At 41.6% G+C, this 27,819-nt stretch overlaps 1 protein-coding gene across 1 annotated transcript; it reads left to right on the top strand.

Annotated features, from left to right (window-relative positions):
• Positions 1–27,819, top strand: LOC122967091 (Na(+)/H(+) exchange regulatory cofactor NHE-RF1-like). Its single transcript, XM_044331518.1, has 6 exons — positions 1–1,074; positions 19,245–19,418; positions 22,202–22,355; positions 24,273–24,316; positions 26,087–26,206; positions 26,303–27,819. The coding sequence occupies exons 1-6, from the start codon at positions 499–501 to the stop codon at positions 26,438–26,440; spliced, it is 1,206 nt and encodes a 401-aa protein (XP_044187453.1). The 5' UTR covers positions 1–498; the 3' UTR covers positions 26,441–27,819.

The following is a 27,819-nucleotide window of genomic DNA, read 5'->3' on the forward strand; positions in this document are numbered from 1 at the left end:
TACAAACATCTAAACTTCCCATCATCATGTGTTTTCCTGGACAGCTTTGGTTTGTGTTTACTCCTCCATTCGTCCCTGCTTTGCATGAGGCAGCCAGCTGGGCTGCTCCGTGAACGCACCTCCCTCTTCCTGAGTGGCTTTTCTACTTTTGTCGCATACTGAAAGAGAGCTGTGTGGGTGTGATCAGCCTCAGTCCCCGGGTCAGCACGTTGGAAAAAGTGTCACTGAGGATTACATCAGGTGTAAAGCCCGAAACAGACTGTACTTGTTAGTGAAAAGTGTGCGTATACAGAGAAACAGCAGCACTATTTCCCACGGAGTAATCTCCCCAACAGGGCGGGGGTTGGGTGTTTTTTTTGAAGGGGTACCACTCATTTACTTACTCACACCTCCCCTCAGCAGCATCCTGAGTCAATCTGCTCCTCATTCTCACTGAAAACGAGCAACAGGTTGAGCAGCAGCAGCAGTGTGTGTGTGTGAAGGCGAGTGAAGCCTACCATGCCGAGCAAAAGCCAATATCTGCGCCCCAGGCTGTGCACGCTGGAGAAGGGGGACAACGGCTACGGTTTCCATCTCCACGGGGAGAAAGGTAAGACCGGGCAGTTCATACGGCTGGTGGAGCCCGACAGCCCGGCAGAGACGTCGGGGCTCCGCGCAGGGGACCGGCTGGTGTTCGTGAACGGGGACGACGTGGAGAGCGAGAGCCACCAGCAGGTCGTGTCCCGGATACGTGCCACCGTGGGCCAGCTCGAGCTCATCGTGGTGGACCCGGACACAGAGCAGCTGCTGAAGAAACACAACATGAAGTGTCTGAGGGAGTATGTCACCGACGGTGTCCCGTTACCTTTTGACGAGGACGAGGTAGAGGAGGAGGAAGAGGAGGTGGTGGAGGTGGTGGAGCAGGAGGAGGTGGATGGGGAAGTCGACGGGACAGAAAACGGGGATGAGCGGCACGCCAAGAGGGACGAGGTGGAGGAAGAGGACGGGACACCCAGGGAGTCCACGCCGGTCCCGGAGAGTAACGGAGAAATTCACGGGCACGTCGAGAAGAAGCTGAGCATAAACTCTGAGAAGGTGAGTGCAGAAATATAGCAAAGTTAAATATGTGCAAGTACAAGTTTCCTTCCCTCCACCTACACTTTGTTTTACAGTGTCAGTGGGATTTTAATGCTAATATGACATTATAAGTGCCCTACTGACTGCATTATTGGGGGGAGTGTTTTCCTAGAAAGAATAGGTGCTCTGTGACAGTAACATGGTGAATATGGGCAGCTGCACCCACATGCTCCCTGCTGCAGAGCCACCAGGCTGTGGGCAGCTGGCTGGACATATACTGTGGGTGAGAGGACAAACAACCTGGTTCAGCTTTGGGATCATGAAAATAAGGAACACAACTGGACCAGGATTCCCTCTGTCACTGTCAAACTGTTGCCCCCCCCCTACCCCTCCCCAAATAACTCATTTTTCTTCCCCTGTTGCAACTGGCTTATAGTGGCTCAAAAAGCAATCACTTGAAAATGTGATTCTGTCTTTATTAAAGGGACCCTGCAGCTGTTTCTAGGGTTAAACATTAAGTCAGCAATAATGACAGACTTTCCGCAGCAGAGCAAGAGCAAAAAAAACAAAAAAACAAAAAAAAAAAAACACTGAACAAAACAACACTTGGAAAAAAGACGTGGTGTTGGGCCTTTGAATTGTAGCAAAAGCGACCATAAATATCTCACATTGCTAAACGAACCACAACAATCAACAACAGGAAGAAGTTTGGTGTCTTTTTCTGAATCTTCCAGGAATGAATACCACTAAATGATTTGTTTCAGACCTTTGATCTTTCTCTGTAAAACATTATGGGCACATTCTCGCTCCGCAGAGGCAACTTGTTGCTGTGTCTGCCCTTATTTTCTTCTACCACGCTGTCTGTGTGGCTGTGAATTCAGGATCAGGGTTCATTAAAAAGCACTTGAGGAGAAGAGGGTCCTCTCCAGTCTGGACCATCTGTGTCCCCTCGCTGCATCCTCCTCACTGGATGTTTACCCCCGAGGCTGTTTGTGTCTGTGTCCGACTTTCCTGCTCGGTACATTGCTGTAGGTGGCCGTAGTGTGCACAACCAGCAGCAAACACTTCACAACTTCACAAACAAAGATGGAAAAAAAAGACCCTAATGCGGTCATTTCTTTTTCTTCTTCCTTCCTTCTTCGTCTAACAGCATGTAAACAACAGCCTGTGCATCCATGTGCTGTCCATCTCTGACCAGCATTTATATGATGTAATACCAGTGAAAACGTAAACAAAGATGTCCAGTGTACATTTTTTAATGATTCCTGAAAGTGATAGGTGGTGACACTTTGACCTTAAAGGTGAACTGATGGCAGATTTATTAAAATAATATCTACAGTGAGATGAATATGGCATTTTGGTTATTGTAATGTCATTACGTAGATTAAATATTCTTTTCTGGTATTAAAACCTAGCTACATTTATAGAAAAGATTATTTTCATCTTCAGTTAATCTGCTTTTTTTTTTTTTTTTTTAAATTTAGTCTATGAAATGTCATTAGAAAAGTTTAAAAAAGGCCATCGCATGTTATGAGAGTCCAAGGAGTCTTCCGATGTCTTGTTTTGTCGGACAAACAGTCGAAAAGCCAAAAATATTCACTTTATACTGATACAAAACACAGAAAAACTGAAAACTTTCACATTTGAGAACCTGGAACCGGTAATTATTGAACAACTTACTAAACAACTTAAACAATTTATCTATTATCAAAATGTCTGCCAATTTTCTGTTCATCGACTTCACTGACTAAATGCCCCGCAACTAATGATTATTTTCATTATAGATTAATCTTCTGATTCGTTTTTTTCATTAGTCATTTTGGTTTATAAAACATCAAAACAGTGAAAAACGTCCATCACAATTTCAGACCAAAACCCGAAGATATTAAATTTTCTGTCATGTGAGACAAACTCAGCAGCAAACTCTCAAACTTTAGAACCTGAAAGCATCACATTTTGGTCATTTTTGCTTAAAAAAAGGATCTAACCAATGAATTGATTTTCAAAATAGTTGCAAATTAAGTTTCTCTCTATTGATTAATCTATTGATTGATTTATCGTTGCAGCTCTAGACTGACTGTTTCTGTTTTAGTTGTTTGAAATGCACAAAGAATTCCTTTCTGCCTGCTTGGTCATCATCTTCAGACTTTTTTTATTTATAAGAAAGTCCTCACTAGTCCAGCTTTAGTCAGCAGGACTTACTCGTCTATCTCTAAACTCTGTCCTCAAATGAACCCAGATGCTCAAAAACAAACGTCCCGTCTCCTCAGCTGAAATGTCACGTTGTCATTACTGAAGCTCTGCTGAGTGCAGAGTTGACATTTATCATAGGTGACCACTTATTACCTCCTTACATCCTTTTTTTTTTTTTTTATATAACTGCCTAATCACAGCTTTCACATATCCAGAGCGTGCTGGGCATTTTGGAATTATGTTTCTGGTATTTAAAAGAGATATTTTGTTTTCTCTCACATGAAAACAGAAAGGCTGTGCGCTTGTGCAATGCACTTGAGCATGGCTGGGTTATGTTGTTTGTCCTAGAAATATACACCGATTGTTCCCGTGTTTACTCTCAATGCTCTCCACAGATGGCCTAATGGAGCTGCGGCAGTACAGTTCACACTGGCACGCAACCCAGAGGGAAGTGCTGTTGAAACAAACAATCACGCTTCTAACAAACTCATTTTCACCGCTTGGATTTTCATTTCTACGATTTCCCCAGAGTTTGACGTAAGGAGCCAAAAAAGCAGCACGAATAAACCTGGTTGGGAATTTCTTTCACGTGTGATGCAGGGTTGTGTTTATCAAAGAATAGTGCATACAAAACCAGGATTTAATGGGCTGAAGAAGTTACTTAGGGACTGAAGACGTAGTGTGTAAATTGGACTCGAGGGATGCAGTTTAGAGTCTTCAGTGTCTCCATGTTACAGTCAGAGGCACCTCAGGGTGTGTTTTGCACTGACTCTACTGTTTCTGGAATTTTCTCTCTACATCCTGTCCGGCATTCCTGTGCCCGAGCCCTGTGGCCCGGCCTGTGACACACACACACACACTGACAAAACCCTCACACACTGCAGACACACACACAAAGCGTTGGTTTAGCAGTCACACTGACATCCGCACGCCGGCCGTCTGGCCTTGTCTTTGAAGCGACACAAAAGAGGGTTCGAAAGAGCAACGCCCTCTCCAGAAGCCGAGGAGCCCCGCTCAAGGTTGCCATGGTTACGCTGATGTCGTGTGTGTGTGTGTGTGCGCGGTGCATGCGGGGTGTATGTATGTGTGAGGATGAAGGTAGGCGAAAGTGAGACAGCGCAGGCGAGGTGCGAGAAATGAAACGAGCAGCGATGAAGGTCAAAACATGGAGTGTGGCCCGGGAAAAGAAAAGAAGAGCTGCTGTCGTCATCGCAGAACAAAACACACAAAAACACATAGTTGGTCGTCCAAAGGTCGTCTTTTTTTTCTCTTTTTTATTTACCAGGCAGTAAAATCTTTACTCTGCAAATTGATGAGTGTAGTGAAGGAGCAGTGACCGGCTCGTGTTACAAATCTAGATCCATCAACTCATCCAGAGAAAAACATCTTTGAAGTCGTGCAAAAACACCAAAAATCATCTGGTTCCAGCGTCTCAAACCTAAAGATTTTCCCAGTTTCTCAGTTTTATATCAATTTAAATGGAATATCTTTGGGTTGAGGTCTGTTGATCACACAAAAAAGACATTTGAACTCATCATTTTGAACTCTAGGAAAGTAATACATGTTTTACTGTTTTCTGCCATTATATAAACCAAATGATTAATCAATGAATCACTATTTCATACACAAATACACACCATTTTGTTAAATTAAACCCCTTAAAATCTATTTTTCAAGAGCTGGATTTACACTTACGACACTGCTCTTGCTTTTTGTTGAGTGATTCATTCAGATTCCAGCGAGAGAGTGTGAGAAGTGTTTGGAAGTCTTGCTGAATGACTGCTGACTGCTTACATAAGGCTGTCTTTAAACACTAATTACAGGAGAGGAAGAGAGCTTGTGTCAGATGAAATTGACTATGGTTAGATGAGATCTGGTACACGTAAGCAAGTGTTTCTAAAAGTGTGTGTGTGTAAGACTCTCTAAAAGTATGTATCACTCAGCATGATTTTACAGTATGGTAGAGGACACCCAGACTTTATGTTGACCTTTCTGTCGGTTGTCACTTCTCTCCTTTTAATCTGCACGTTCATAAAAAAAACTACTTATTAGAGAGCTTGAAGCCTCCCTCTGCTTTCACCACACATGCTTGGCTTTTTTTTTCCATTGGCTTTACATAGAAAGCGTGGTTCCTTAACTGCATGGCACAACATGTTTTCCCTAAACAAATCATCCTCAAGCTGTTGTATGGGAGGATTCCCACTATATTTGTATATACTCCACACTATGGCCCTCAGTGCATGAGATGACAATGGTCTTTTTAATTTGTTTTTATGGTTCCAGTCAGTGAATATGTGTGTTGTTTATGCTTTCTCCCAAACTGGCAGAATGAGTATTGGCAGGAATTATTCAGGTAAGGGTTTTGCCACAAGGGATAATAAAATCCATCCATGTGGCATTTCTATCTTGGATAGAATTACAGATTTACTTGAATTTTGAGAGTTGAACTTTAACTTTTATGACGTCCACATTCATTTACAAGTGATGTAATGCCTTCAAGAATAGCCTGCGAATAAGATTAGCTGTTAATAGAATAAACGTCAGCTTTCTATGATTGTTTGTCATACATTAGAGGCAGCGTGGCCACACCTTTATTAACTATTTGAGCCAGGACGGACGGAGCAGTGTTTCTGGCTGCCTGCTGCTGTCTGTCAGTGTCTTGGACTGTTCACAGACCCCAGGACATTTGTGCTGGTTTCCTGTCATTGTTTTTGGTGGAAGATTACCCCCACCTCGTCGTCTTGATCCTCCTCTCACCTCCCCACCCCCCCCCCTCCCCCCAGCCAGGGAGAGTCCCAGCAACTCATAGTGGGACAGTAAACTGTGGCTGAAAGGCTGGATAAATCATCACAGCATCACACAGACTGATCTGAGCAAATGTTGCAACTAAATGGCTGCATGAAAACAGGAGGTATAACATAATAAAATGTAAAAGACACTGGTTAAATAGCATGCGACAGACACTGAATCATGGTTCAAAGTAAACAGTGTTTCCAGCTGATAGTTTGCTGTGTTTGTTGATTTGGTTATCACTGAATCCATTGTCACAAAGCCAGGCATTGTTCAGGCTTTGTTTGGGTAATGGAGTGCGTGTCATTGTGTTTGTCTGACAGGATCAGATATACATCATGATTCATTCTATACCAGTCTGACTGGCCGCAAGCTGTCGCATGACATTTATCAAACAGTACATTTAGACATGCGTCGCATGTGTATTTGTTTTGTGTGGGTGTTTTCACGTCGATGTATGTACATGTGTGTGTTTGCATGTGCGTGAGAGAAAGTTTGGGAGTCACCCTTCCCTGCTCTTTGTTGATTGTTGGGCTGTGTGTTTCAGGGGAAATGGTCCACATGACAAGACAGGGTGGAGGGTGTCATGGGCTTCATTGTGTTTTGACTCGAGGATTTTTATGCATTTATAAATGCAACGTGTTTCCCTTTGCCTTATTTGTTAATCAGAAACTAAAAGTGCAATTTCAAGTGTGTTATGTAACACTTATGTGTGGAGAGGTAGAGTTGGGCGATATGTCGATATACAGTGAGATGATAGAAATTTGTCTACCAGCCCAGATTTTGCTGCCTCGTTTATATAGAGGAAGTTATCCTTTTAATATCTCAACCTCGGGGTCGTTAAATTAATCTCGGGAGTCACAAGATAATTAACAGGATCTGAAAGAAAAAACTTCACAAAACTGCACAAAATTAAATTACATTTTTTGATGTTCTAATCTTACCTTTTTTGTGTGAATTGCTGAATATTTTACGTCCTAAGACCTCTAAAAATATTTTTAAAAAACAGGTTTCTTTGCTTATAACCCAAATAAACAAAGGCTCACATGTAGTTGTTTTAGGCAGTTTTAAGCCAAAAGGGTTGGGAACCACTGAGTTCAGGCAATGTTGGACTTAGATCAATGTGATGAAAAGCAATGATTGTCATTTAATTCTGGCAAAAACAGACGTCCCAATGTCATTTTATCCTTATACACTTCCTTAATTGAACTTCCAGAAATCTTACTATATCACTCTATACTGAATCTTGATATCACAATGTATAATAATAATTACTGTAATAGGAAATTTTAATGATATCACTATATCATTAATATCAATACTGCGTAATATCGACTTTAACTAGCTAACGAGTTCATTCATTCAGCCAGGAGAGCCAAATTAAAATAATATAACTGTAGGGCTGAAAAAGGTAAGGTATAAAAAGGTAAAAGATATGAAAAAGGTCAAATTCAAGTCATACAGCAATGTTACATAACTAGAATCACACTCTCATATATTTTTACATATCATAGTAATATATTGTTTTAGTTATACTGGTATATCTTGTTATGTTTGTGGCACCAGCAAACATTTGCTTTACTTTACATACATTTTTTCTATCCAGTCACTTTCATTAGAGTCACTGTTTTTGTGTGTCTTTTGGGTGGGAATCACTTGGTAATCATAATAAAATACTATTACAAAACATCGCCCAAGATAACACTAGTATTACCACACAGGCAATTCTGTTATTTGCAGTGTTTTGCAAGAATGTCATGCCAGTGCATTACAAAATGTATTTAACCAAACAGGAAAACACATTTGAAATCATAACCTAAATGCCAAAAGACTTAAAAACCATGAAATGTTAATTTATTCGTGTGTATCAACTGTAAGTGCTTCCAGCTTTCCAAAATCTGACAGACAGTTGAGTAACAGTGTGTACCAAACAACATTGAGTATTAGCCTTTTTAAAGTAAAGCAGAGAGTAGAGCGATGACAGGAAATGAAATGCAAAAGAAGAAGAGGGATGCTGCGATTGCATGGTCAGTGTTTAAACCCCTGTAGGCCACCAGGATGCCCCAATACTAGCCTTTTTAATGTCCACATGTTTACACGTGCCAGCGTTTAAATGTCGCACAGTCATAAACTGGCATATGAACTGCCAGAAAGCATAACAGTTATGTCTCGGACAAAAGAAGGATACAGTTCTACCACCTCACAAGAGAACAATATGTTGCGGTATTGATTAGGGGCGGAACGAATTAATCAATGGCGACCGTTTATTACAATTTATCATCTATGCAAATTATAGCGCTTTCACTGAAACTTCTCAGTGACGCCAGTGCAAACAACAGCACCACTGTCCTATCACCACAGCCAAGGCCACCCTGGCCCAGGTCAGGGGTGGAACCTGAACCCAGTGTGTGTGTGTGTGTGTGTGTGTGTGTGCGTATGTGTGTGTGTGTGTGTGGGTGGTGGGGTTGTTGGTGATTGGGTCCCATGGGATGCTGGACCGAGACTCTACAATGCCACATTCCATTTCCCATTCCATGCTGCTAAAGGTTCACCACCCCGGCCGGACAATGAGCCGGAGGGCCTCGCCCTGCCGGGGGTGGAGGGGGAAATGACTCGCTGCTCGCCCTGAAATAGACTCACCCCCCGCCATCCACCTCCCTTCCCACCGTACAAGACAGAGACGCCATACATGAGGTTATGGCTAAGACAGAACAAGTAAATGTACATTGTTTATGTGCTTAATTACACTTAATCAACAGAACCTGTGTAAGCTCAGGTAAAGATCAACATATCCCACTATTTTAAGTTTGCAATTATAATAAAAATGGCTCTCCTTGCTCCAATTTGCCAATTGGTGTTGGTATTTTAGCCACACTAGCTGTGTAGTTCTATGAATGGCAATGTTGATTGGTTGGTTGGTCAGTCCACCACAGTGGTCCAGACTGAAAAAACCTTAAAAGCATTGTATGTATTGCCATGAAATTCTGTACATACATTCATGACACCCAGAGGATGAATCCTATAACGAATGGTGTCTAAAAACTTCAGTGATCCCCTGACTTTTTCTCTAGCGCCAAAGTGATGTTGATGTTTGTGATTTCAACTGAAAAGTCTTGACAACTGTCTGATGGATTGCCATGAGATTTGGTTTTCCAATGACTTTTCATCAAGCGCCATCATCAAGTGAAACTTGTATTCAAATTGTCCAATACTTTTGTTTATACTTTGGTTAAATTCCTGAAAAACTAATGACATTTCCATCAGCCTCAGCTGCACTTGTATGAAGTGCTATTTAGCATAAGTTAGCATGCTAAAATGCTAAACTAAGTCGGTGAACATGGTAAACAATATACCTATTTAGCTTCATTATATTAGCATTGTCATTGTTAGCAGGTTTTAGCTCAAAGCACCACTGTGCCTATGTACAGTGTCACTAGACTAGCATGGCTGTAGACTCTTTTCTTATTTCTCTGGATAATACAAATAATCAATATACATTTAGTAGATGGCTCGCTGCTCTGTTGAGATACTTCCTGTGCAACCACAAAAAGAAACAAGCCTTTCTTTCTTGACTCATTATTTTACATTTCACTGGTTAATATAATTGCAAGCGGTTACCAGTCACCCACAGAGAAAATATATTAATTTTTCCACTAATAGTAGCCTCAATGATGCAACACAGCTGCAAGGCACGTTTTGAATAAAGGGCATGACTTTTTCTTCACTGGTAACTCTCAGTCTCTTGCCATCATTATTGGCCTCCACCTACATGTTCCACAAAGAGTTATGTGCAACATGTCCACATGAGGTCAATGGGAATTGTGCGCAACCATTCAGGCAAATGTAGAGATTTGCAAATTGAATGAGGGGGATTTTTTGGCTCCTACTTGAATTACATGAGTCCAACATCCGTGACTAGACAATAAATTAATTTTATTTAGTTGGTCCCTGACTTAAAAGTTGAATGAACTACTGTTGTTTAAACTGTTTTCTCACAGTAAATGTAATCTTGAGTGTGACTACAGCGTAGCGTATTGTCACTTCTGCTTTTACATGACAATGAGGTTCTGCTTTGTGAGACCCAACCTTCAGTATCTCAACTTCTTTATTTTCTGTGATGCCTTCCCCTCTTTCTTTAAATGCATTTTCTTACAATCACTGTGCTGTGTTTGAAAAGGGAGGGAGGAACTTGTGTTAGGGGTTGTTGGTCCGATGCAAGGGTTCATGTCTGCAGGGGTGGAGGGTCAGGGACAGGAAGACTGGCTGAGGAGATAAAACTTGTTGACTCCTTGGTTCGTGATAGGACCTAAACTGTCAGTCGGCGTTGGGCTGATGTAATGCATGGGTTTAAAAAAAAGAAGATGTCATGGTGGACAGTCTAATGACGGCAACCTTTGAGTAAAGGCAGAATCTGCTAGCTCCATTTCCACAGATCTTCCAGAGATGCAAGGCCTGTCTGGTAATCCAGACCACTCCATTTGGTCTTATCAGTGTCTGTACCCCTGCTGTGATGACTGACATTACTTTTCTATTTTCAGGCCGTCCCCCTAAAGAGTCCATTGTAACGGGAACCCTTGGCAGAACCTTTCTTTGGTGTCTTTTGTAGAGCCAGTTTGTCCCATCCTCAAATGGAAGGGGGGACAGTAGGGTGCTTTGTTCCCCCCCTCTGCCTGCTTCACAGCTGGTTCAATGGTCCAGCTTGAAATCCAACACCCCCACCCTGCCTGAGAGAGTGGTGTGCTCCGTACACTCAAGAGGACAAAACTTGTGCTGTGGTGGTTAAAAAGGCACCAGGTTTACGCTGGTGAGGCCATCAAACATTTATTAAGTTTGTCCTTGAGGCTGTTAATCTCCCTCAAAACTACACATGACAATCACAAGGACTGCAAAGCCAATGATTTGTCATGTCACTGAATAACCGTGGTGCCTGGTAGTGTGTCACTTAGTGGTTATTCTTTATACTGATCAAAGAGGCCCCGTAAAGCCGAACTCATGGGAGAGCTGCCCTTGCTTATTAGAACGAGGGGAGGGGGGCGTGAAGTAAGCAGCAAAAGGAGAAAGACGTAGACCTATATGAAAGAGAGATTGCTTCAGATGACATATCTCAGCTGGGTGTAACAGGTTTCAGTTGATGATTTGCAAAACTTGTGAGTTTACTGGGTGTTATCAGCAGCCAAAAGCAGCTGTTTGGATAGAAGAAGAACAGCTGAAAAACGTCAGTGAAGCGTGAACGTAATAATAAACAATTAAGCAGTTCTTTTTTTTGTCCTGGCTTTGTCCAACAATAAGAGTAGTTGCGTCAGAAGCCCGGAGCTGTGCAGGAATGAAACAAGCCGACAGTAATAGATGTCCTACACTCTATGTGTGCTCCTTTTATTAAGGCCTGTAGTTACACATCAGTCCCCTGGCCAAGCATGGGGAAAATATGAAGTAACTGGAAGTCTGAGTGGCAGAGCTGCAGCCTCTGACTTCTCTCTCACACGAACAAGCACAAACACACGCTTCCTAACACACACATATATAGCACAGACTGCTCCTTCCATGCCAGTGACTGAATTGCTCGCAGCTACGTTGCAGCTCTGTCGCACAGAATCAGCAGGAGAGCCCAGCAGATGCAAATCTCCGGTGGCTCCGGAGTCAGAGGATGATAAACATGATGGATGGTTATTATGGAGGTAGTTGGTTGCTTTTTAGTACTCCCTGGGAGGGTTTAGAAGATGCAAATCAATCATTCTGGCTTGTCAAACTCTAACCTGTGGATACCTCGAAGGCGGAATGAGGAATATGTGCTCCTTTTTCCAGCAGCAATATCCATGTAAATGTTGACATTTAATAACTTTTATTTAAGGGCTCATTCAAGTCTGTGTCATGTGCCCTTGCTGTTTTTGTTTTCACTAAAGGGTAACATGAGACAAAATAATTTGGTTAGCTGCAATACTGAGGCTACAGTAACCAATCTCATCCCTTAATCGTCACATGACCCATTAAGTTTATGTTCAAAGATCAATTGCATGATGAAAAATGACTTCTGGGCTTACCATTAAATTTTAAAACATTGCTTTTTGGTTACAAAAATGTTTTGTGCTATAATTTGTGTGTTAAATATTCACTGTTGCATTCCAGGGAGTAAAGACTTTCCAACAAGTCTACAGCCATGCTGGCGCCTCTGTGAGGCTGTACTTTAGGCACAGTGATGTTTTGAGCTAATTGTGCTAATTCCATCATGCTAACATGCTCACAATGACAATGCTAACATGCTGATGTTTAGCAGGTTTACCATGTTCACCATCTTAGTTTAGCATCTTAGCATGCTATCATTTGCTAACACGTACCAAAGATGAAGTACATTTGAGGCTGATGGGGATGTCATTAGTTCTATAAATCAAAATATTAGACTTTAACATTTTGACCTGATGGTGTCAAAAACTGCAAATGTGAACATGGTAGAGGAAACATCAGGGGATCACCAGAGTCATCAGGATTCATCCTCTAGGAGTCATGAATGTCTCTGCAAAATTTCATGGCAATCTGTTCAGTGATTGTTGAGATATGTCAGTCTGGACCACACTAGTGGACCGACTGGCTGACTGATAAACCAACATTTAAATTCAGCACTTCATTTTGACGCATAGAGGTTAAATCCTCAGCAGGAACAACTCCCTATTTATGTAGTTTGAGGTGCTGCAGCTGTGTCAGAGGCCTGTAAGTTGAACTTTGCCTCGCTATCTTATCTCCTGGTTATTTCAGTTTCCTGAGGAAAAACAGAAACAAGGCTAAAACAGGGTTACATGAACCTCTGAGGGGGGAACCTGTGAACTCTGCATCTTAAAAAGACACAGAGAAAACTGTGTGCCGGAGCAGCAGATGCAGTGAGTTTCGTGAGACAGCCATGTGACTCACAAGTGTGTTTTGAGAATATTAAAATGTGCCCTGGTATTGTTTTGGAGCAATTGGTATTCAAAGCAACTGCTTATTTTTCGTTGCCAAAGCCTTTCAAAGTCTGTGGAGATAGAAACTACACTCATACATTAGTAGCCTGAAGGAGGGTGTATCTTAATGAAAGGGGCTGAAGTATGTAGGTAGAATAGACATTAGTCTCAGTAGTAACAAAATATGATGCAATAGTACTTTCTGCAGAAATTGGTATTTGAACTGTCCAGTGTTACTAAACTTTGTATCTCCCAGGTCAGTGTTTATACTGTTTCAGTAGTTGAATATTAACACACCAGTGGACAAGTTGATACCAAGCAATGTATCACTGACTCAAATGTAAAGTTTATAGTCAGTTCAACATTAGAATCACAGTCTAACTCATATCACCCAAGATAACAATACAGTAGTATCATGATACCTAGTAGGCTGTACTGCGAGATAGTCATATACATATTCATATATAATTTCAAAGTGCAGAATGCCACCATTGTCCCCATTATTCAAAATTTAAAGAGCCATAAACTGTTGAAAGACAAATCTGTCTTAAAACAGAACAGCTCAGGAGGTAAAATGTCTGTAGTGAAAGAAAGATACACGTTTGCCTCAAAGTAACTCAAATCTGTATGAGTGAAGCTGAACAGACAACTGAAAAATAAATTACTATTAAATCCAAAAAGCATTGATTTAATATAAACAGTAGCACCTGGCACCAGTATATTGATAGTGTACTGTTTTGGTATTGATAAGATATTGATTGGTAGACGGTATGATATATGTTAGTTGGATTTAGGGCTGCAACTAACGATTATTTTATTCGATTCATCTGCCAGAAAACAGTGAAAAATGCCTATTATAAATTCCCACAACTTCAATGTGACATCCTCAGATGTCTTGTTTAATCTGACCAAAACTCCAAAACCCAAATATATTTAATTTATTATCACATATGACAAAGAAACACATTTTCACATCAATGTCTCACATTTGAGAAGATGGAAGCAGCAAGCATCTGACTTTTTTAACGATAAATCAATTACTGATTATTACATAAGTTGTTGATTATTTTTTTGTTGATCAACTAATTGGTGAATCGACTAATTGTTGCAGTTCTAGTCGGATTAGTGGTGAAACAATTAGCCAATTAATCAATAAATTTAGTGGTTCAAGCTTCTCAGTTTTATATAATTTGTAAACTGAATATTGTTGAGTTTTGGACTGTTTGTTGAACAAAACATGCACATTTGAAGTCAGGCCTTGTGATAAGCCTTCATCACTGTTTTCTGACATTTTATAGACTAAATGATTAATTGATTGACAACAGATGAATCAATGATGAAAATAAGAATTACTAGCAGCCGTATATTGGATTATTGTAGTGTATTTCCAGGCTTTGTCAGACTGTCTTCGTGCCTCCTTCCTTCCTCTTCCTCCATCCAGCAGAGATAATGGATGCAAATATTAATTGCAGGCTGGCACCTCTAATATTTAATCTGAAACTGATTGGTTAATTGTGCTTCCAGCCTCCATTTTCTTCAGCTCACCATTCCTCCCTCCTTCCCCCTCCTAGGTTCAGCTTGTTTTACAGTATGTTTGAGGTTTAGACGGGATGAGTCTGAGTGTCGTCTTATAGCTTATATTTATGTTGGGGAACAGTGACGAGTTAATCCGTGTCAGATTTGCCTCATCGTCGCCCTAGTCAGCATTTCAGAGCGACTCGTTAACGCCTGGCTTCCTTTAGTTAATGTCAAACACAGTGATGTCATTCTCATCTCTCCAGAGACATTGAGATGTCAATTTATCCACTTTTTTTCACACTCTTCATCCTCTAACCAATTGAAAGCCCTTTTTCCCATGATGCCATACTTGTGTGTATATGTGTTTCTCTTCATATGTTTGGGTGTGTTTTTATATTGATTTCTCTTTCATGTCAGGAAGTTGAGCCAGCGCAGAGGGAAGCATATTGAGGGAAGATGTGTCAACAGTTCCTGTTCAACACTTCCCTCCTCAGAGGGAAAGTTTGTGTCACTGACAGAATGTGTTCATCTCAAAACGCTGTTTTTCTGGGCAGAGAAGAACGTTTCACACAACAGAGAACTATGCGACTTTGATCTTAAAGAGAACGGTCTGAAATATTAACAATAGTGACAAGATCTTACATCACATTGAGTGTACTTCAAATTATTTGCTTCATGGTTACAAAAACCTAGAGCAAGAATAGAGCTTTATAAAGGTGAGATGATGTTGTAGTAAAAATACTGGAACAACCATCACATTATGTGAGGAAGTCTAGTATTTTCACAGCCCTGCGGTAGACTTACTGTAACCAAACTAAATCTGAGGAAGTCACAGAAGTAGATGAATTAATCGATGTTTTCCTTCCACATTGCATGAACTAGCTGATGCTTTTGGGTCTGGGAAATACTCTAAACAAAATAGAGAGGCTGAGAGGAAGTATACAAATGTTGCTGAATTCATTTGACTTCAGGACAAGTCTGAGTCTGTCTGACACAAATATTTAGTTTTACTCACAGCGTAAATCAGGGAGCTTTGTGTGTTGATAAGGTCGTCCAGTGCATCGCTCTGCATGAGCCACTGGCCTCAGCTGATAGTGTGTGTGGAGGAGGTAAGATATCAGTTTGTAGTTTACAGTACGTCCCCTGAATGTCCTTTTATGTACCCATTTCTTAACAGTATGTATCAGTTGTGACATTATGGAGGACTGGCATTGTATTTGTTGTCTTGACTGGCATTAAATGCTTTGTCTTTTTTTTTTAACTTAAAGCACACAAACACCTGAAGAAAGTTAACGAGGAAGTTAATTCGCACACACACACAAACATTTGACAAGTAGTGGGAATGAATCGCTGTGTCCTTCTTGCTTAGCCTCTTGGCTCATGTGTGTTCAGCAGATTCCACAGATTGCAGACGTGCGTGGAGATTCTTCTGCCCTCCACTCCTCTCTGACACAAACCTTCCTCTGTTGTCCCTGCCAGAGCCTCTCTCACCCTGTCTTCCTGCGCAGGGGTGCCTAACGTCAGCCAGAACACCCGATGAGTCAGTGAGTCTGATGGCAGGGCTGCAGCGTGCGTTGATGGCACTTTTGGGTTTCCAAACGGGGCACATGGTTAACTAATTATGAATCATAGATAGTACTTGACTGCTAGTGACCGCCAATAGTCCTGTTTTGCTTATGAGTTCCTGTTTTTAAGAGTTACGTAAGTCACTGCATGTGCCTTGATCATTCAGCAATATGTTGTGGTGAACATCAGACTTCATGCATTACTGTGCAATCACACAGCTAAAGTAGAGCTAAATTCCAGGCTTTCAGAGGAGAGAAAGTCAGAAATATACAGTTGGAAAAGCCTACAGCACCGAAACTAAACATTAACTAAAGAAAAGACAGCTGATAAACGAAGGTTGTTTCACTTGAAGCTTGGGTGTAACACTTGACGGGGTGAGTGACGAGCAATCAAGACAAGCATTTTTATATAATCAGCACCAGTATGATGAAACTCCCGCTGAAGGGCTCTTATCAGCAACTCGTGTGATCAGAACAGTAAATGTTAAGCACACACGCCTGCTGCTCAGCTGGCTCTTGACGGAGACGGACACAAAGACGGTCAATCTGCATGACTGATGAGAACAGACAGCTGCTAGCAAAGCTGCCGTTACTGTGCAATATTTCCCATTAAGTTTTTTGTGAGATATTTTGATGTTAGGGTATGACCTGTGGTAAAGTGATGGCAGTTTAAAATAGTTCAACATTCAACATGCTCATTCACTGTCTTGCGAAATGTTTTTACATTTCATACAAAAAGTGAAGTGTAAAAACGGCAATTCACCATGTCATGTGGCGTTTTTTGCAGGGTTCTTTCTTGGCTGGGACCGGTAACTCTCAACTGGTTGCCTGGCAACAGGTTTTTGGTGGTGCTGATAATGCACATTTTGTGATGTTTTGACAGAGCCGTGCTAGCTGTTTTCCCTTGTTTCCATTCTTTGTGCTAAGCTAAGCTGGCTCTAGCTTCATATTTACCAGACAATCATGAGAGTGATCTTCTCATCTAACATGCAGTATGGCAAAGCAAATAAGTACTTCCAAAAATGTTAACAAATCCTTTAAAGTATTAGATTTGGTCATGTTTTTATATAAAAATTATGCTTTTCTGCCTTAATACAGAAATGGCCTGTTAGAGAAAGAACATCTTATCCAACCTAATTTCAGACTCATTATTTGCCCAAATTAAATTATATTAATAACAGATAAATTAAAACCTATAAGTAAAAACAAACTGCTAAACTGCTAAACAGCAGCGAGTGAGCACTACCTCTGGCCCTTATCACACCTGGCATTAACATGCGTCTTGGGTGATCCAATCACAAGTGGATAGTGCGTCACTTCATACCTGGCATTAGACTGCATCTCAAGTGACCACTTATGATCAGATCTCACTTTCCCATTCTTTGTACAAATAAACACGTACATCATTTCCGTTTGCAAAGACCAAATGCGTTGTCGTTTTTAACCGGTGGAAGACAGCAATGCACTTCCTGTGCCTAGTCTGCTGGAAATTAAAAGAAGTTTGCAAAGACCTTGGCACGCAGGTAAAATCAGAACTCTTTGGCCCAAATGGAAATCAGACAGTGTGTTTCAAGTCCACTTTGCCTATTATTGTGGCTTCTTGTTGTTTCACACTTGAATACGACACCGTTGGTATGCCAATGAATACGTACTTCCACTTACACAGACGACGTCAGTTGATTAGGTGGTCCTTTAATGGGGCACAGGACACATTCGTGTACACATCGCTAAAAGGATGTGGCCACATGCAGTCCAGACCACCTCTGAATGTGGTCTGAGTGATCAGCTGTCAATGCATCTTGGGATTGAATCACCCAAGACGCATTTTAATGCCGGGTGTAAACAGGGCCTTGTCCCCCTTTTTGGTGTCCTGAATCCCAAAGTGGTCAAAGAACATCTGGAGAGTGGAGTGCAGTTTTCTGTTATCACATGACTTCTGAAGTTCCCAGTTTTCAATGACCACACTCTGGTATTTGGGTTACAAAGTTTACAAAGTGTGTTCATGTGTTAGTTACATTGATGAATGAGTTTTTTCCATTCTCATGTTTTCTGTCATTTCTGGAAATGTGATAAGCTTGCTTCTCGGTAAGTCTACAGAGACAGAGAGAAAAAAGTTAATTGTTTTTGGCAGAGGTGGGAAGGGTGTTAGCTTAGAACAATTGTCTTACGTAATACATTGAAGTGACAGTCACTCATTGGTAGGTTATGTGTACATGAGAGAAGATGTTGAGTCACACTGCCTCACTTATTATAATGTCCACACTTCATCTATGTGCACTGGTGTTTTTATCTATCTTTAATCAATCAGCCTCCTGCCAGTATTTTCTGTAGAAAGTGACTCATTCACACCGATTTATTTATAGAGGTGGTTCATTGTCTTCGAGTGTACAGTTGACCGAGGGCGGGAGGACATAGCCGCTCTGATGTAGAGGGAGTGTCAGGTCTGATTCGGTCATAGTGACAAAGATTATTCTGACCAGTGCCGTCTCCTGTGCTTCTCTCCGTACTCTCATGTTTTGACCTCTTTGATGACAAAGCCATTAAAGCTCCCTCTGCTAAATAAAGAAACTGCTTCATCCATACAACGGAAGGGAGGTTCTGGGATTTAGGTAGAGTTTTTTCCTGGATGACAATACGGCTCTAACTCTTCCTGCCATCCCAGAACGGGACTGGACGGGACAGGGCGAGGGGAGGCGGTCAGAGGTCAACGCCCAGCTTCCATTGTCCTTCTCGGAGACTGGATCGAGCAAGGCTGCCGACCTCACCGGAAGTGGTCCCTTCCTCAAGCCAGCAAGGCCAGAGCAAGGCAGACTAACCCCTGCCACCCCTCCCCAAATTCTCCACAAAACCATCCCAGCAGACCCCCAATCACATGCTCCCATTCTCCTTCCAAGACCCTCTTCCTTCCTGGCGAGCAGTAAGAGTCACGTGGAGTCAAACTGTAGCTATAGTTTACTCATGATTGTGAAAAACACAGCACACAACACATCAGCATGCAGCAGCAACCTGCATGTTCAACCTCGGATTCATATTCATGGTTAACGATTCTCTGGAGCTCTCCGTAATCTTTGTGCCTCTTGTCCTTCCAGAACAGACACCCATGGTTGAGGTATTTTGAAATGTTTTGGTGTATTCATGCCTGTCACATGCAGCGTATTAACATATCTGTTTTCTCTCCTCCGGCCTCTTTCAGGAGGAGGTGTGCACTGAACTGCGGCCACGTCTCTGCGTGATCCGGCGAGAGCCTAACGGATATGGCTTCAACCTGCACAGCGAGCGGGCGCGGCCTGGCCAGTACATCCGAGCTGTGGATGAGGACTCTCCAGCAGAGAGGGCAGGCCTACAGCCCCGAGACAGGATAGTACAGGTACTTTAATAAAGTTAATGCTACAACACTGTGAGACCATGCAGGGCTGCTATTCAGTATGATGTAATAAGGTGCTCATTTAAGAAAATTATCTGTTTTTCCTGCTAAAAACCAGATTAGATGAGTTGATTTTCTAATATTTGCACAAGAAATTTTGGGCAGTTTTAAGGAAATTAAAAGGAAATTAAAGTTTCTTGTTTCTTTACCTGCCCTAAAAGCAATATTTATAAGAAGTAACTGGTCAGAGTCCTTTCAAGTCACCCAAAAATATCCATGCAAATAGTGTATCCTGATAGTTCTGCCATATTTCCGTTCTGAGAAGCTTTTTTCTTAAGGGATAAAAATAGAGAAGAATAGTGTGTTGTGTAATCAAGTGTGTATAAAGTGTGGTATGAGATAATAGCCTGTTTATTTTCTGTTCATGCTTCTCCTGAGCTCAAATAATTCATTTTATAAGTATTTGATGTGATAACTTTACATTCACCAGAGCACTTTCACAACTGTCAAACAATTTCATGCTTCATTCATATTCAAAAACAGTGGCATTTTGTTTGTGTGGCCTTATTGTTTCATCATTTCCATTCTTATCTGTAGCCAGATATTGGGTTTTAAACTTACACTGTTGTGATGTCGGATGTCTATGTTAAACATGGTCAAATCTCCAAAACTTGAGGTGCACGTATGTAAAAATGCTCCCAGGGCCTCAACCTGCTCTGAACACTTAGTTTGCAAAGTTATCTCTACTTCCTCCTTGTGATGACATGGCATTGCTTGTACATGCCCACAAACGGTTGTCCATTTCATAGCCTGTGTTGCTAAGGTTGTTCCACAGATTGTTTGCATTGTCCACTCTCATATTTCGGATCATATTCAGGCTCGAACATGTATGGATGCATTTGAGAAGTTTATATTTTGAGTAAAGAACGAGAAAAAGAAGTGAAATCCCACTACTACTGTTTGTTCTGCCAAGGGGCAGCTTTTGCAGTCAGAACAGAGTGTGCTCATCGGAAGGGAGGGACTTAAAGAGACAAGAGCTAAAACAGCCTTTTTCAAACAGAGGCTGAACTGAGGGGCTGTGTAAAGGGCCAGTATACAATAAATAATGAGCTTTATGAACTGTAAATCATGCAAAGATGTAACAGTGGAGCCCCAGAATATGAATATAAACTTGGAAATGTGCAAGATATGTCCCCTTTAACATGAAAATAAATTATCCACTGTTTTAAGAACAGTACAAGTTACTTTTTTCACCACAAAAAGTACCTAAATAACAAACAACATCTACCTTTAAAGTTATTATCTAAGTCAATCAGAACCGATTGATGTTGTACTCATAAGTAGAGAAGTGGTCGGATCTTTTAACAACTTTAACAACTTAACTGTGTGTTAAGATGAATGTGATGTGAACTAACAGCCGCTGTGTGGGGTCTTAAATCCCCCTGGAGACACTGGAATAATCAGCTTCTTAGCTGGTCTGGGGTGTGTAGACTGACCAACTGAGAGGCATGTGTGAAGGAGCATAATTTTTCCTTTATCTTACAACATATATATTACAAAAAAGTAGAATTTCAATTTTATTGGTCACCTGCAGCGGTTTTGACCTAAATTAACTCAGGAAATCTGCAGAATTTGTTCTGGTTTGTTATTAAAATGTTTGATAAAAGTTCCAAAATTTATATAAAAAAAAGAAAATCATAGTTGCAACAATGTATTCAACAACACAATACAGTATTCAGCCCTAATATGTGAGGGATAGATTACCACAGATCACATGTCCGCCTTTTTATTGTCCTCTAGCAGATATAACAACCACACCTCCAGTGTTATTTAACAAGCAGAAAAAAACAGAAGAGACTCACAATGAACAAATCTCTGACTCATTTAGAGCAATTTTTTAACACGTGGGTAAATCACAGCAGCAACGTGGCCAACCGATGTGCACTATCACACACGTCACCCTTTACCCGGCAGGCGAATGACCGCATTTCACAGCAGAGCGTGTGAGTGACTGTGTGGAAAATACAAGAAACAGGAGTAAAATGAAGAGGATGAGGACAGACAACGCTGAGGGATTAAAAGGACTACAGGGTCTGCGTTAGTGCGAGTCTACAGAGGGGTTTTCAGTCCCCCAGAGGGCCCCAGACAGCCACACCACCCACTGAGGAGCGGGGCTTTGTGGGGAGCGGACAGCCATTGTTACTGCTGTTACTGGCCAAGCAGCTATTGTCTAGCTTCCTCTGTGGGACTGGCTTAGACGTGCAGGTCCACCCTATGACCTAAGCACGCACACACACACACACACACAAACACACACACACACACACACCCTTGGAGACATTTCTCACATGCTTTCCCATGGTGATTTTATCCCAGAGCACTCAGCTGGTCTGGGAGGGAGCCACCTGACATGTCGAGTTACTGTAAACCAGAAAGTTGAGTATGGAAGTCTCTTGCAGCTGTCATAGTCAAAAATGTAAACATGATGGATATAATTTGATTGAAAGGACAAACAAAAAAAATCTTTTTTTGGGACTATTTTGTAGACTACTGAGCACTTTGTGAATATTTCTTTGTAAGTTAGTGGTTGAAGGAATGTGTGTGTGCATACAGGATTTCCTTTCCGGGAAACTCTGGCAGACAAAGTGATAATATTGAGACAGAAATCCTGACAGTGATAAAACAGTTTGTTCACTTCTGTGTGAGAACAAAGACAGACAGCCCAAAAAAAGAAACAAAAGAATCTCTTTCTCTCTCTTCCTCCTCCTCCTCCTCCTCCTCCTCAGGTGAACGGCGCGTCAGTGGAGGGGAAGACGCATTCAGAAGTGGTGGCTATGATTAAAGGAGGTGGGAATGAGACCCGTCTGCTGGTGGTGGACCCCGACACAGACGCCTTCTTCAAGAAGTGCCGAGTGGCCCCCACCTCGGAGCACCTCACCGGTGAGAGGACGCACAAGCAACAAGATTTCACTGTCACTGTGAAGCAGTTACTTTTCTATCTAATCCGACAGGAAAAGAGTGAATGACTGCAATTATCTCGTAATGTTTCACTCCAGGTTCATTGTCAGTCAACAGTCTCTGTTATTGACATTTTGTAAACACTACAGACAACATATTGTCTCCTCCTGCTGTCTTTTTGTCTCCACTAAACAGCAGCAGATTAAAAGTCTGTCACACAGTGTCTTGGCTCTGCCTTTCAGTCTCTCTTCTGTCTCTGGTTCTTTCTTTCTGTGCCAAGAAACACAGACAGACAGAGACGGACACTGAGCACATCCATTTCCTGCCCCCCTCGTGTTGATGCCCTGCGGAGAAAGTTCATTTTTTAGACCTAAATAGATCAGATCCGACAGATCACAGTCAGATTGCGCTGAGTAACAGTGTTGTTTGTGAAGAGCTCATTGAAGTTTTATATTACAGTGTAACTTTACACTCAAAAAATATTATGAAAGGGAAAATATTATTTAAAAAAATGGATACATTACTAATTCAAGGGCAGCCCTGGAGGTGGTGGGGATTCAGGTCCTGGTGTAGCTGCGAGAGCCACCAGGGGGAGCCCTAGCACAGTCTGTGATTTGGTTTCTGTGTGTGAGGAGCGGAGGTCCCTGCACAACCCTGCGGCTGATCCTCAGGCAGGTGGTGTGTGTCGTCTGCTTAGAGACCTCTCATATAAACATGGTGCTGCCAGCTGTTGGCATGGCTACCTCCGTATCTGGGGCAGAGTTGTTAGGTGAAGTAATAGCATGCAAAATAAACAGAAAAAATTGATTTTTCTTCAGTTGATATTTGAGATATTACACTCGTTGGCGTTGATCCCTTGAAGATTTGTCCAAGTGTTCTCAGTCGATTATTAATAGATTAGTTAGATCTATTAGCAGGCATGTGGCTGACATGACCTGTGTTGTGTTCTCTTGTGCCGTGGACCGTAGCGGGGCAAAAGAGGAACTGAGAGGCAGATGTTTCAGAATTTCCGTCGCCCTCCACTCCCAGATTTAAAAAAATAACGCCCTACAGGGAGAGATTCCAGTGAGGTGTTTCCCAGGTAACTGCCTGCACTTCACATGCTGCCCACTCACGAGGGCACCTGCCTACACTGACTGTTAACTTCGACACACATGCACACACACACACACAGACACACCGCCTTCTCTCTCTGGCCAGCGCCTTTGTTTGGTTTCCAAGGCTCCAAGTGGCCTCTCAGCCTGGAGCTGAAGTTGGGACTCCTCTCAGAGTCAGAGACACACACACACTTACAAACACACATACTGCATAGACTTGAGCAGAACTCGAATCTCAGATTAAGTCCTGCAGCAGCTGCTATCTCCTGTAATAGGTCATCATTAGCTAGAAACACCTTTCGGCTGTGCAGAGGAGCAGAGGGATGGAAGGTAAGGGATGTGACAGATGTCTGTGATGACGGGATGTCTGTCTGTAGCTTCCACCTCTTAATTTGAGGTTTAGATATTATCTGTATTGTGAGAAAACATGGTTTTCCAGGAACATAAATGCATTTCTATGACATAAAAGCTCAAGGCAGCAGCTATTTGATATGTAGAAGGATGGATTCATCGGAGGAGCAGCAGCTAAGCAGCGTCAGTAAACATCTCATAGAAGATGAACCATGTGTGAATAATAGATGATCTGCTCATACATGTGCTATGTAATAGAGTAGGTGTTAGTGGAATGAAAGGTGAGCTGCAGACTCTTGATCTAGCAGAGTGGAGCTCTGTGCTCTGATGGTTCAGGACTGAAGGAGTGAAGGTATCATCACAGCAAGCAACAGTGAGACATTGATGCTGACAAACTGAGGTATATTTTTGGACTCCCTGACTGATTCTTGTGTGATTTCCTTGTCTGCAGGTTTGCTGCCCGAGCCTGTCGTTAATGGAGGAATGGAGGAGAAGGTAAGATTCACCAGCTAGAGAGAGATAAACACAGGACAACACTTAAAAGTCTTTAGAAATATCATTTGCTTTGGAAATCTGCTTTAGTCCAAAGCCAAAAGTGGGATTTTGGACTTTGAAGTTGTCAGCCTCACACAGCAGCTACTTCCCTCCTCACTGATGGAGCCTCTCCTTCCTGGCAGAGAGGAGGTCAATAATAGTCAAGCCTTCTGCTCTGAATACTCTTTAGTTCCTCTTGTGGCACAGAAAACCCAGCAGGCCAAGGTCAAACTGCGTTTGAAGGCTTTTTTCAGGGTCGGTTTGCCACTTTAGAGAACTCAGGCGCTGGTGAAGTGAGTTATCAATCACAGAGGCGTACGTGGACCGGATAGACTTTCCTGCAATTGTCTAAAACCTTCTGGTGTTCATTGTGTGGTGCTGCAGTTTGTAGAAAGCCCCACCCAGCTAGTACTCCATTAACTTTGAATTATTTGAAAGTGTTTAACCAAGGCAAGCAATAAAAAACTAAATTCATCCAGCAGATTTAGTTGCTTTGAGGCGAGATGTAGAGAATGTAGCAGCTTCATGTTAATCCTGCTGAAGTATTTGGGCGTAAACTCAAAAGAGACACACTGACTACCACTTACTGTAAGAGGCAACACACACACAGACTAATCCTATACTGTATACTTAAAAAAACAGAAACTATATGTGTGTTTGTGTGTAAGCTCCTGTTAGTTGTTGGTGGCGTGACAGGAACACTTTTTAAGGGTCTCTCCAGTTACCAGAGTTTCTAGTTCCCAGGTGACAACACTAGACCTTTATGTAAATCGCTGTTGATAAGAGGAGATAATTCCTGGTCTGTATGAAGACATCACAACACAAACTAAAAGAAACTGTAGTGACCGTGGCTGCCTTCCGTCTGCTCGGGCATTTGGCCAAATATGCAAAGTGAAGCCTGACCCGGGCTTCCCGTTACTCAGGGACTGTATGTGCAGTTGTGAAGGTCTACGTTCCATGTATTGTTGCATAACACATGCTGGTTAAAAGGTTGCAGAGCTGGGAGGAGAAGGGGAGGGTCAAGCAGAAGTCGTCCACGAGGTGAAATGTGCGGCCTTTAGAGGAGCAGCGGATTAAAAATGGTTGAGTTTTAACAGGTTTTACAGGCTTATTGTTCAGTGAGCTGGAGCCACTTTCACTGAGGCTGCAGGAGCTTAAAGTGCTTGTCCTGCAAACTTATGAGCTCATTCAAACTGCTGGAAATCGCTGAAAGTGCCGGAAAACGACTGAATGAAATGATGAGTGAATAAACCAGGAAGGATACTTTCAGTATACTTAGAAAGCACAATTTAAAGTGCTTTTGCTGATTTCAGGAACTTTGATGATCTTTTCCTCAAATAAATGCCAATAAAAGCTCACAGATGTATTAAATAATTCTTATTAGTGATTCCTAGATTACCAGACATGTTTAACAGCCATTAAACAAAAGGAAACTATTTAGGAATTACTTTATACTTGTACTACAGTATTTTTGATTTTATGAAACTATATGTTAAACAGGCATGTTTGAAAACAGTCAGACTGTTGATGCCACTTCTCGGCACACATAGAAAAAGAACAACTCAAATCTAAGGCGGCCTCCCTGTGGTGAGGTCCTGTACTGCACCAAGGCTGGAAAAAAGGATGATATTGTAGTTTCACATTCACATAAGGTTCACAGTGTTGTCTGTGCATTTAATAATATGTCAGCAAATGTAATAAAGTGATGCTAAAGTGTATTTGTGTTTCCAGGTGAACGGTAGAGGGGCCAAAGAGGCAGAGAGGGACTCGAAGCTGTCCGTCAGTCCTTCTCCATCCAACGCCTCGTCCAACACCTCGCTCACAACCCCACCCACAAACACCCCACCTGAGGTACGTCACAGAAAAAAATATCCTACGTGACAAGAATCCTGATGTACTGCTGCATCTTTAAAAGTATAACGTGCAATTTTCTCTGTTTTTCTTCAGTTGGTGATCACAAACACCATCCCAGCTCTCAACCTGACCCTGCAGCAGGTCAAAGAGCGCGCCCACCAGAAGCGCTCCAACAAGAGAGCCCCGCCCATGGACTGGACCAAGAAAAATGAACTCTTCAGCAACCTATAGGGCATCTCAGCTCCCCTCTCACACACACACACACATACACACACAGATTTTTATTATAGATATCAGAATGAATTTAAAATCCTTGTATTATTATGACAGTTTAACTATTGGCTGCAGACAAATTCAAGCCTTTCTGTGAAATATAGTATTCTTCTTATTATTCCTCTTCATGTTATTATATTACACATATTATATGTATAATGTGCTACTAACGATGAAAGATGTATATGCCAAGGAAAGAGAACTGGACCGTGATGACAATGTGTGTTTGCGTGTATGTGTGTGTGTGTGTAGCCATGCCCAGTGTGTATGTGAGCATACTTTCCTTCATGAGTGTGTGTGTGTGTGCATGTGTGTGTGCTCTCAGTGGACCCTGACAGTCCCTGCTGGTCAGAGTCTGGTGCCTGTGGAAACAAGGTGGAGGAGTTTGATCGTCACCCTAAATTTAATGACCGGCTCCTCCGTCTGCTTATCTGCCTTTTAAAAGTTTCTACTAACATTTAAAATATTGAAGCGTCTTCTTGTAGAACGATAACAGGACCAGGCACATGCTGTAAAACCAGCCTGACAATCATTTCATCATTTATCCCCCAGTTTAACTTGTTTTTTCCCCTTATTATGCCTGACACAGGACTGAGTTAAATTCACTTTCAGGTCATTTAATTCAACATTGACAGTAATGATTTTAATTGTGTAGATATTCACTCTTAATAACTTCCTTACATATAATTTTTGTGATATTTTTAATAATTAAATGATCTTTAATTCAGATAAACACCATTTCATTCCTCATACAATGATTTCTTTTGTTTTTTGAAAATACACACTGATGGCTTTAAATGGGAAAGTTTTTAAAGGAGATTCTCTTATAACGTGCTGTACATATATATAAAAATCATATATCGTGTATATTTTTACATTTTTGATAAATATCCCGCTCTGAAAGTGAGTTCAGCCTAACCCTGTGTTGTTACCATGACATCCACCATTTATCCATACTTTGTCTCTGGACACATTCAATGTGAACTACAGTTTATGAGTAACTTATACCGTCCACACTTTGCCATCAGGCCCGCTGTGAATGGCCGTTCAGTTCACATAAACACTTTTATTGCTCCTGGAAAAAATGCTTTGTGAGATTTTCTTTTCTTTTTCTTTTTTTTTTTTTTACATGTTTCTATTGATGTCTTAAAAACTTAACTTTGAGATCATGCATTTCTGAAAGAATGTCTGTGCTTCACTAGATTTGATACTGAAGTATTGAGACCAGTGATGCTTTTCGAAATGAACGATGGCTTTATATGAAGAGTTGTTTTGTAGCTTGTGTAAGCAGTGAGCAGATCCCTTACTGTAATAAATCAATTATTACAACCATGTTA

Source organism: Thunnus albacares, chromosome 17, assembly GCF_914725855.1.
Source record: "Thunnus albacares chromosome 17, fThuAlb1.1, whole genome shotgun sequence".
Classification (NCBI taxonomy): Eukaryota; Metazoa; Chordata; class Actinopteri; order Scombriformes; family Scombridae; genus Thunnus; species Thunnus albacares.

What these genes read in the sequence shown, in the direction of transcription:
- LOC122967091 (XM_044331518.1), top strand. Translation starts at nt 499, where the DNA reads ATGCCGAGCAAAAGCCAATATCTGCGCCCCAGGCTGTGCACGCTGGAG. An exon ending in CACCTCGGAGCACCTCACCG is followed by an intron (nt 22,356 to 24,272) that starts GTGAGAGGACGC and finishes CCTTGTCTGCAG; the next exon opens with GTTTGCTGCCCGAGCCTGTC. An exon ending in CCACAAACACCCCACCTGAG is followed by an intron (nt 26,207 to 26,302) that starts GTACGTCACAGA and finishes GTTTTTCTTCAG; the next exon opens with TTGGTGATCACAAACACCAT.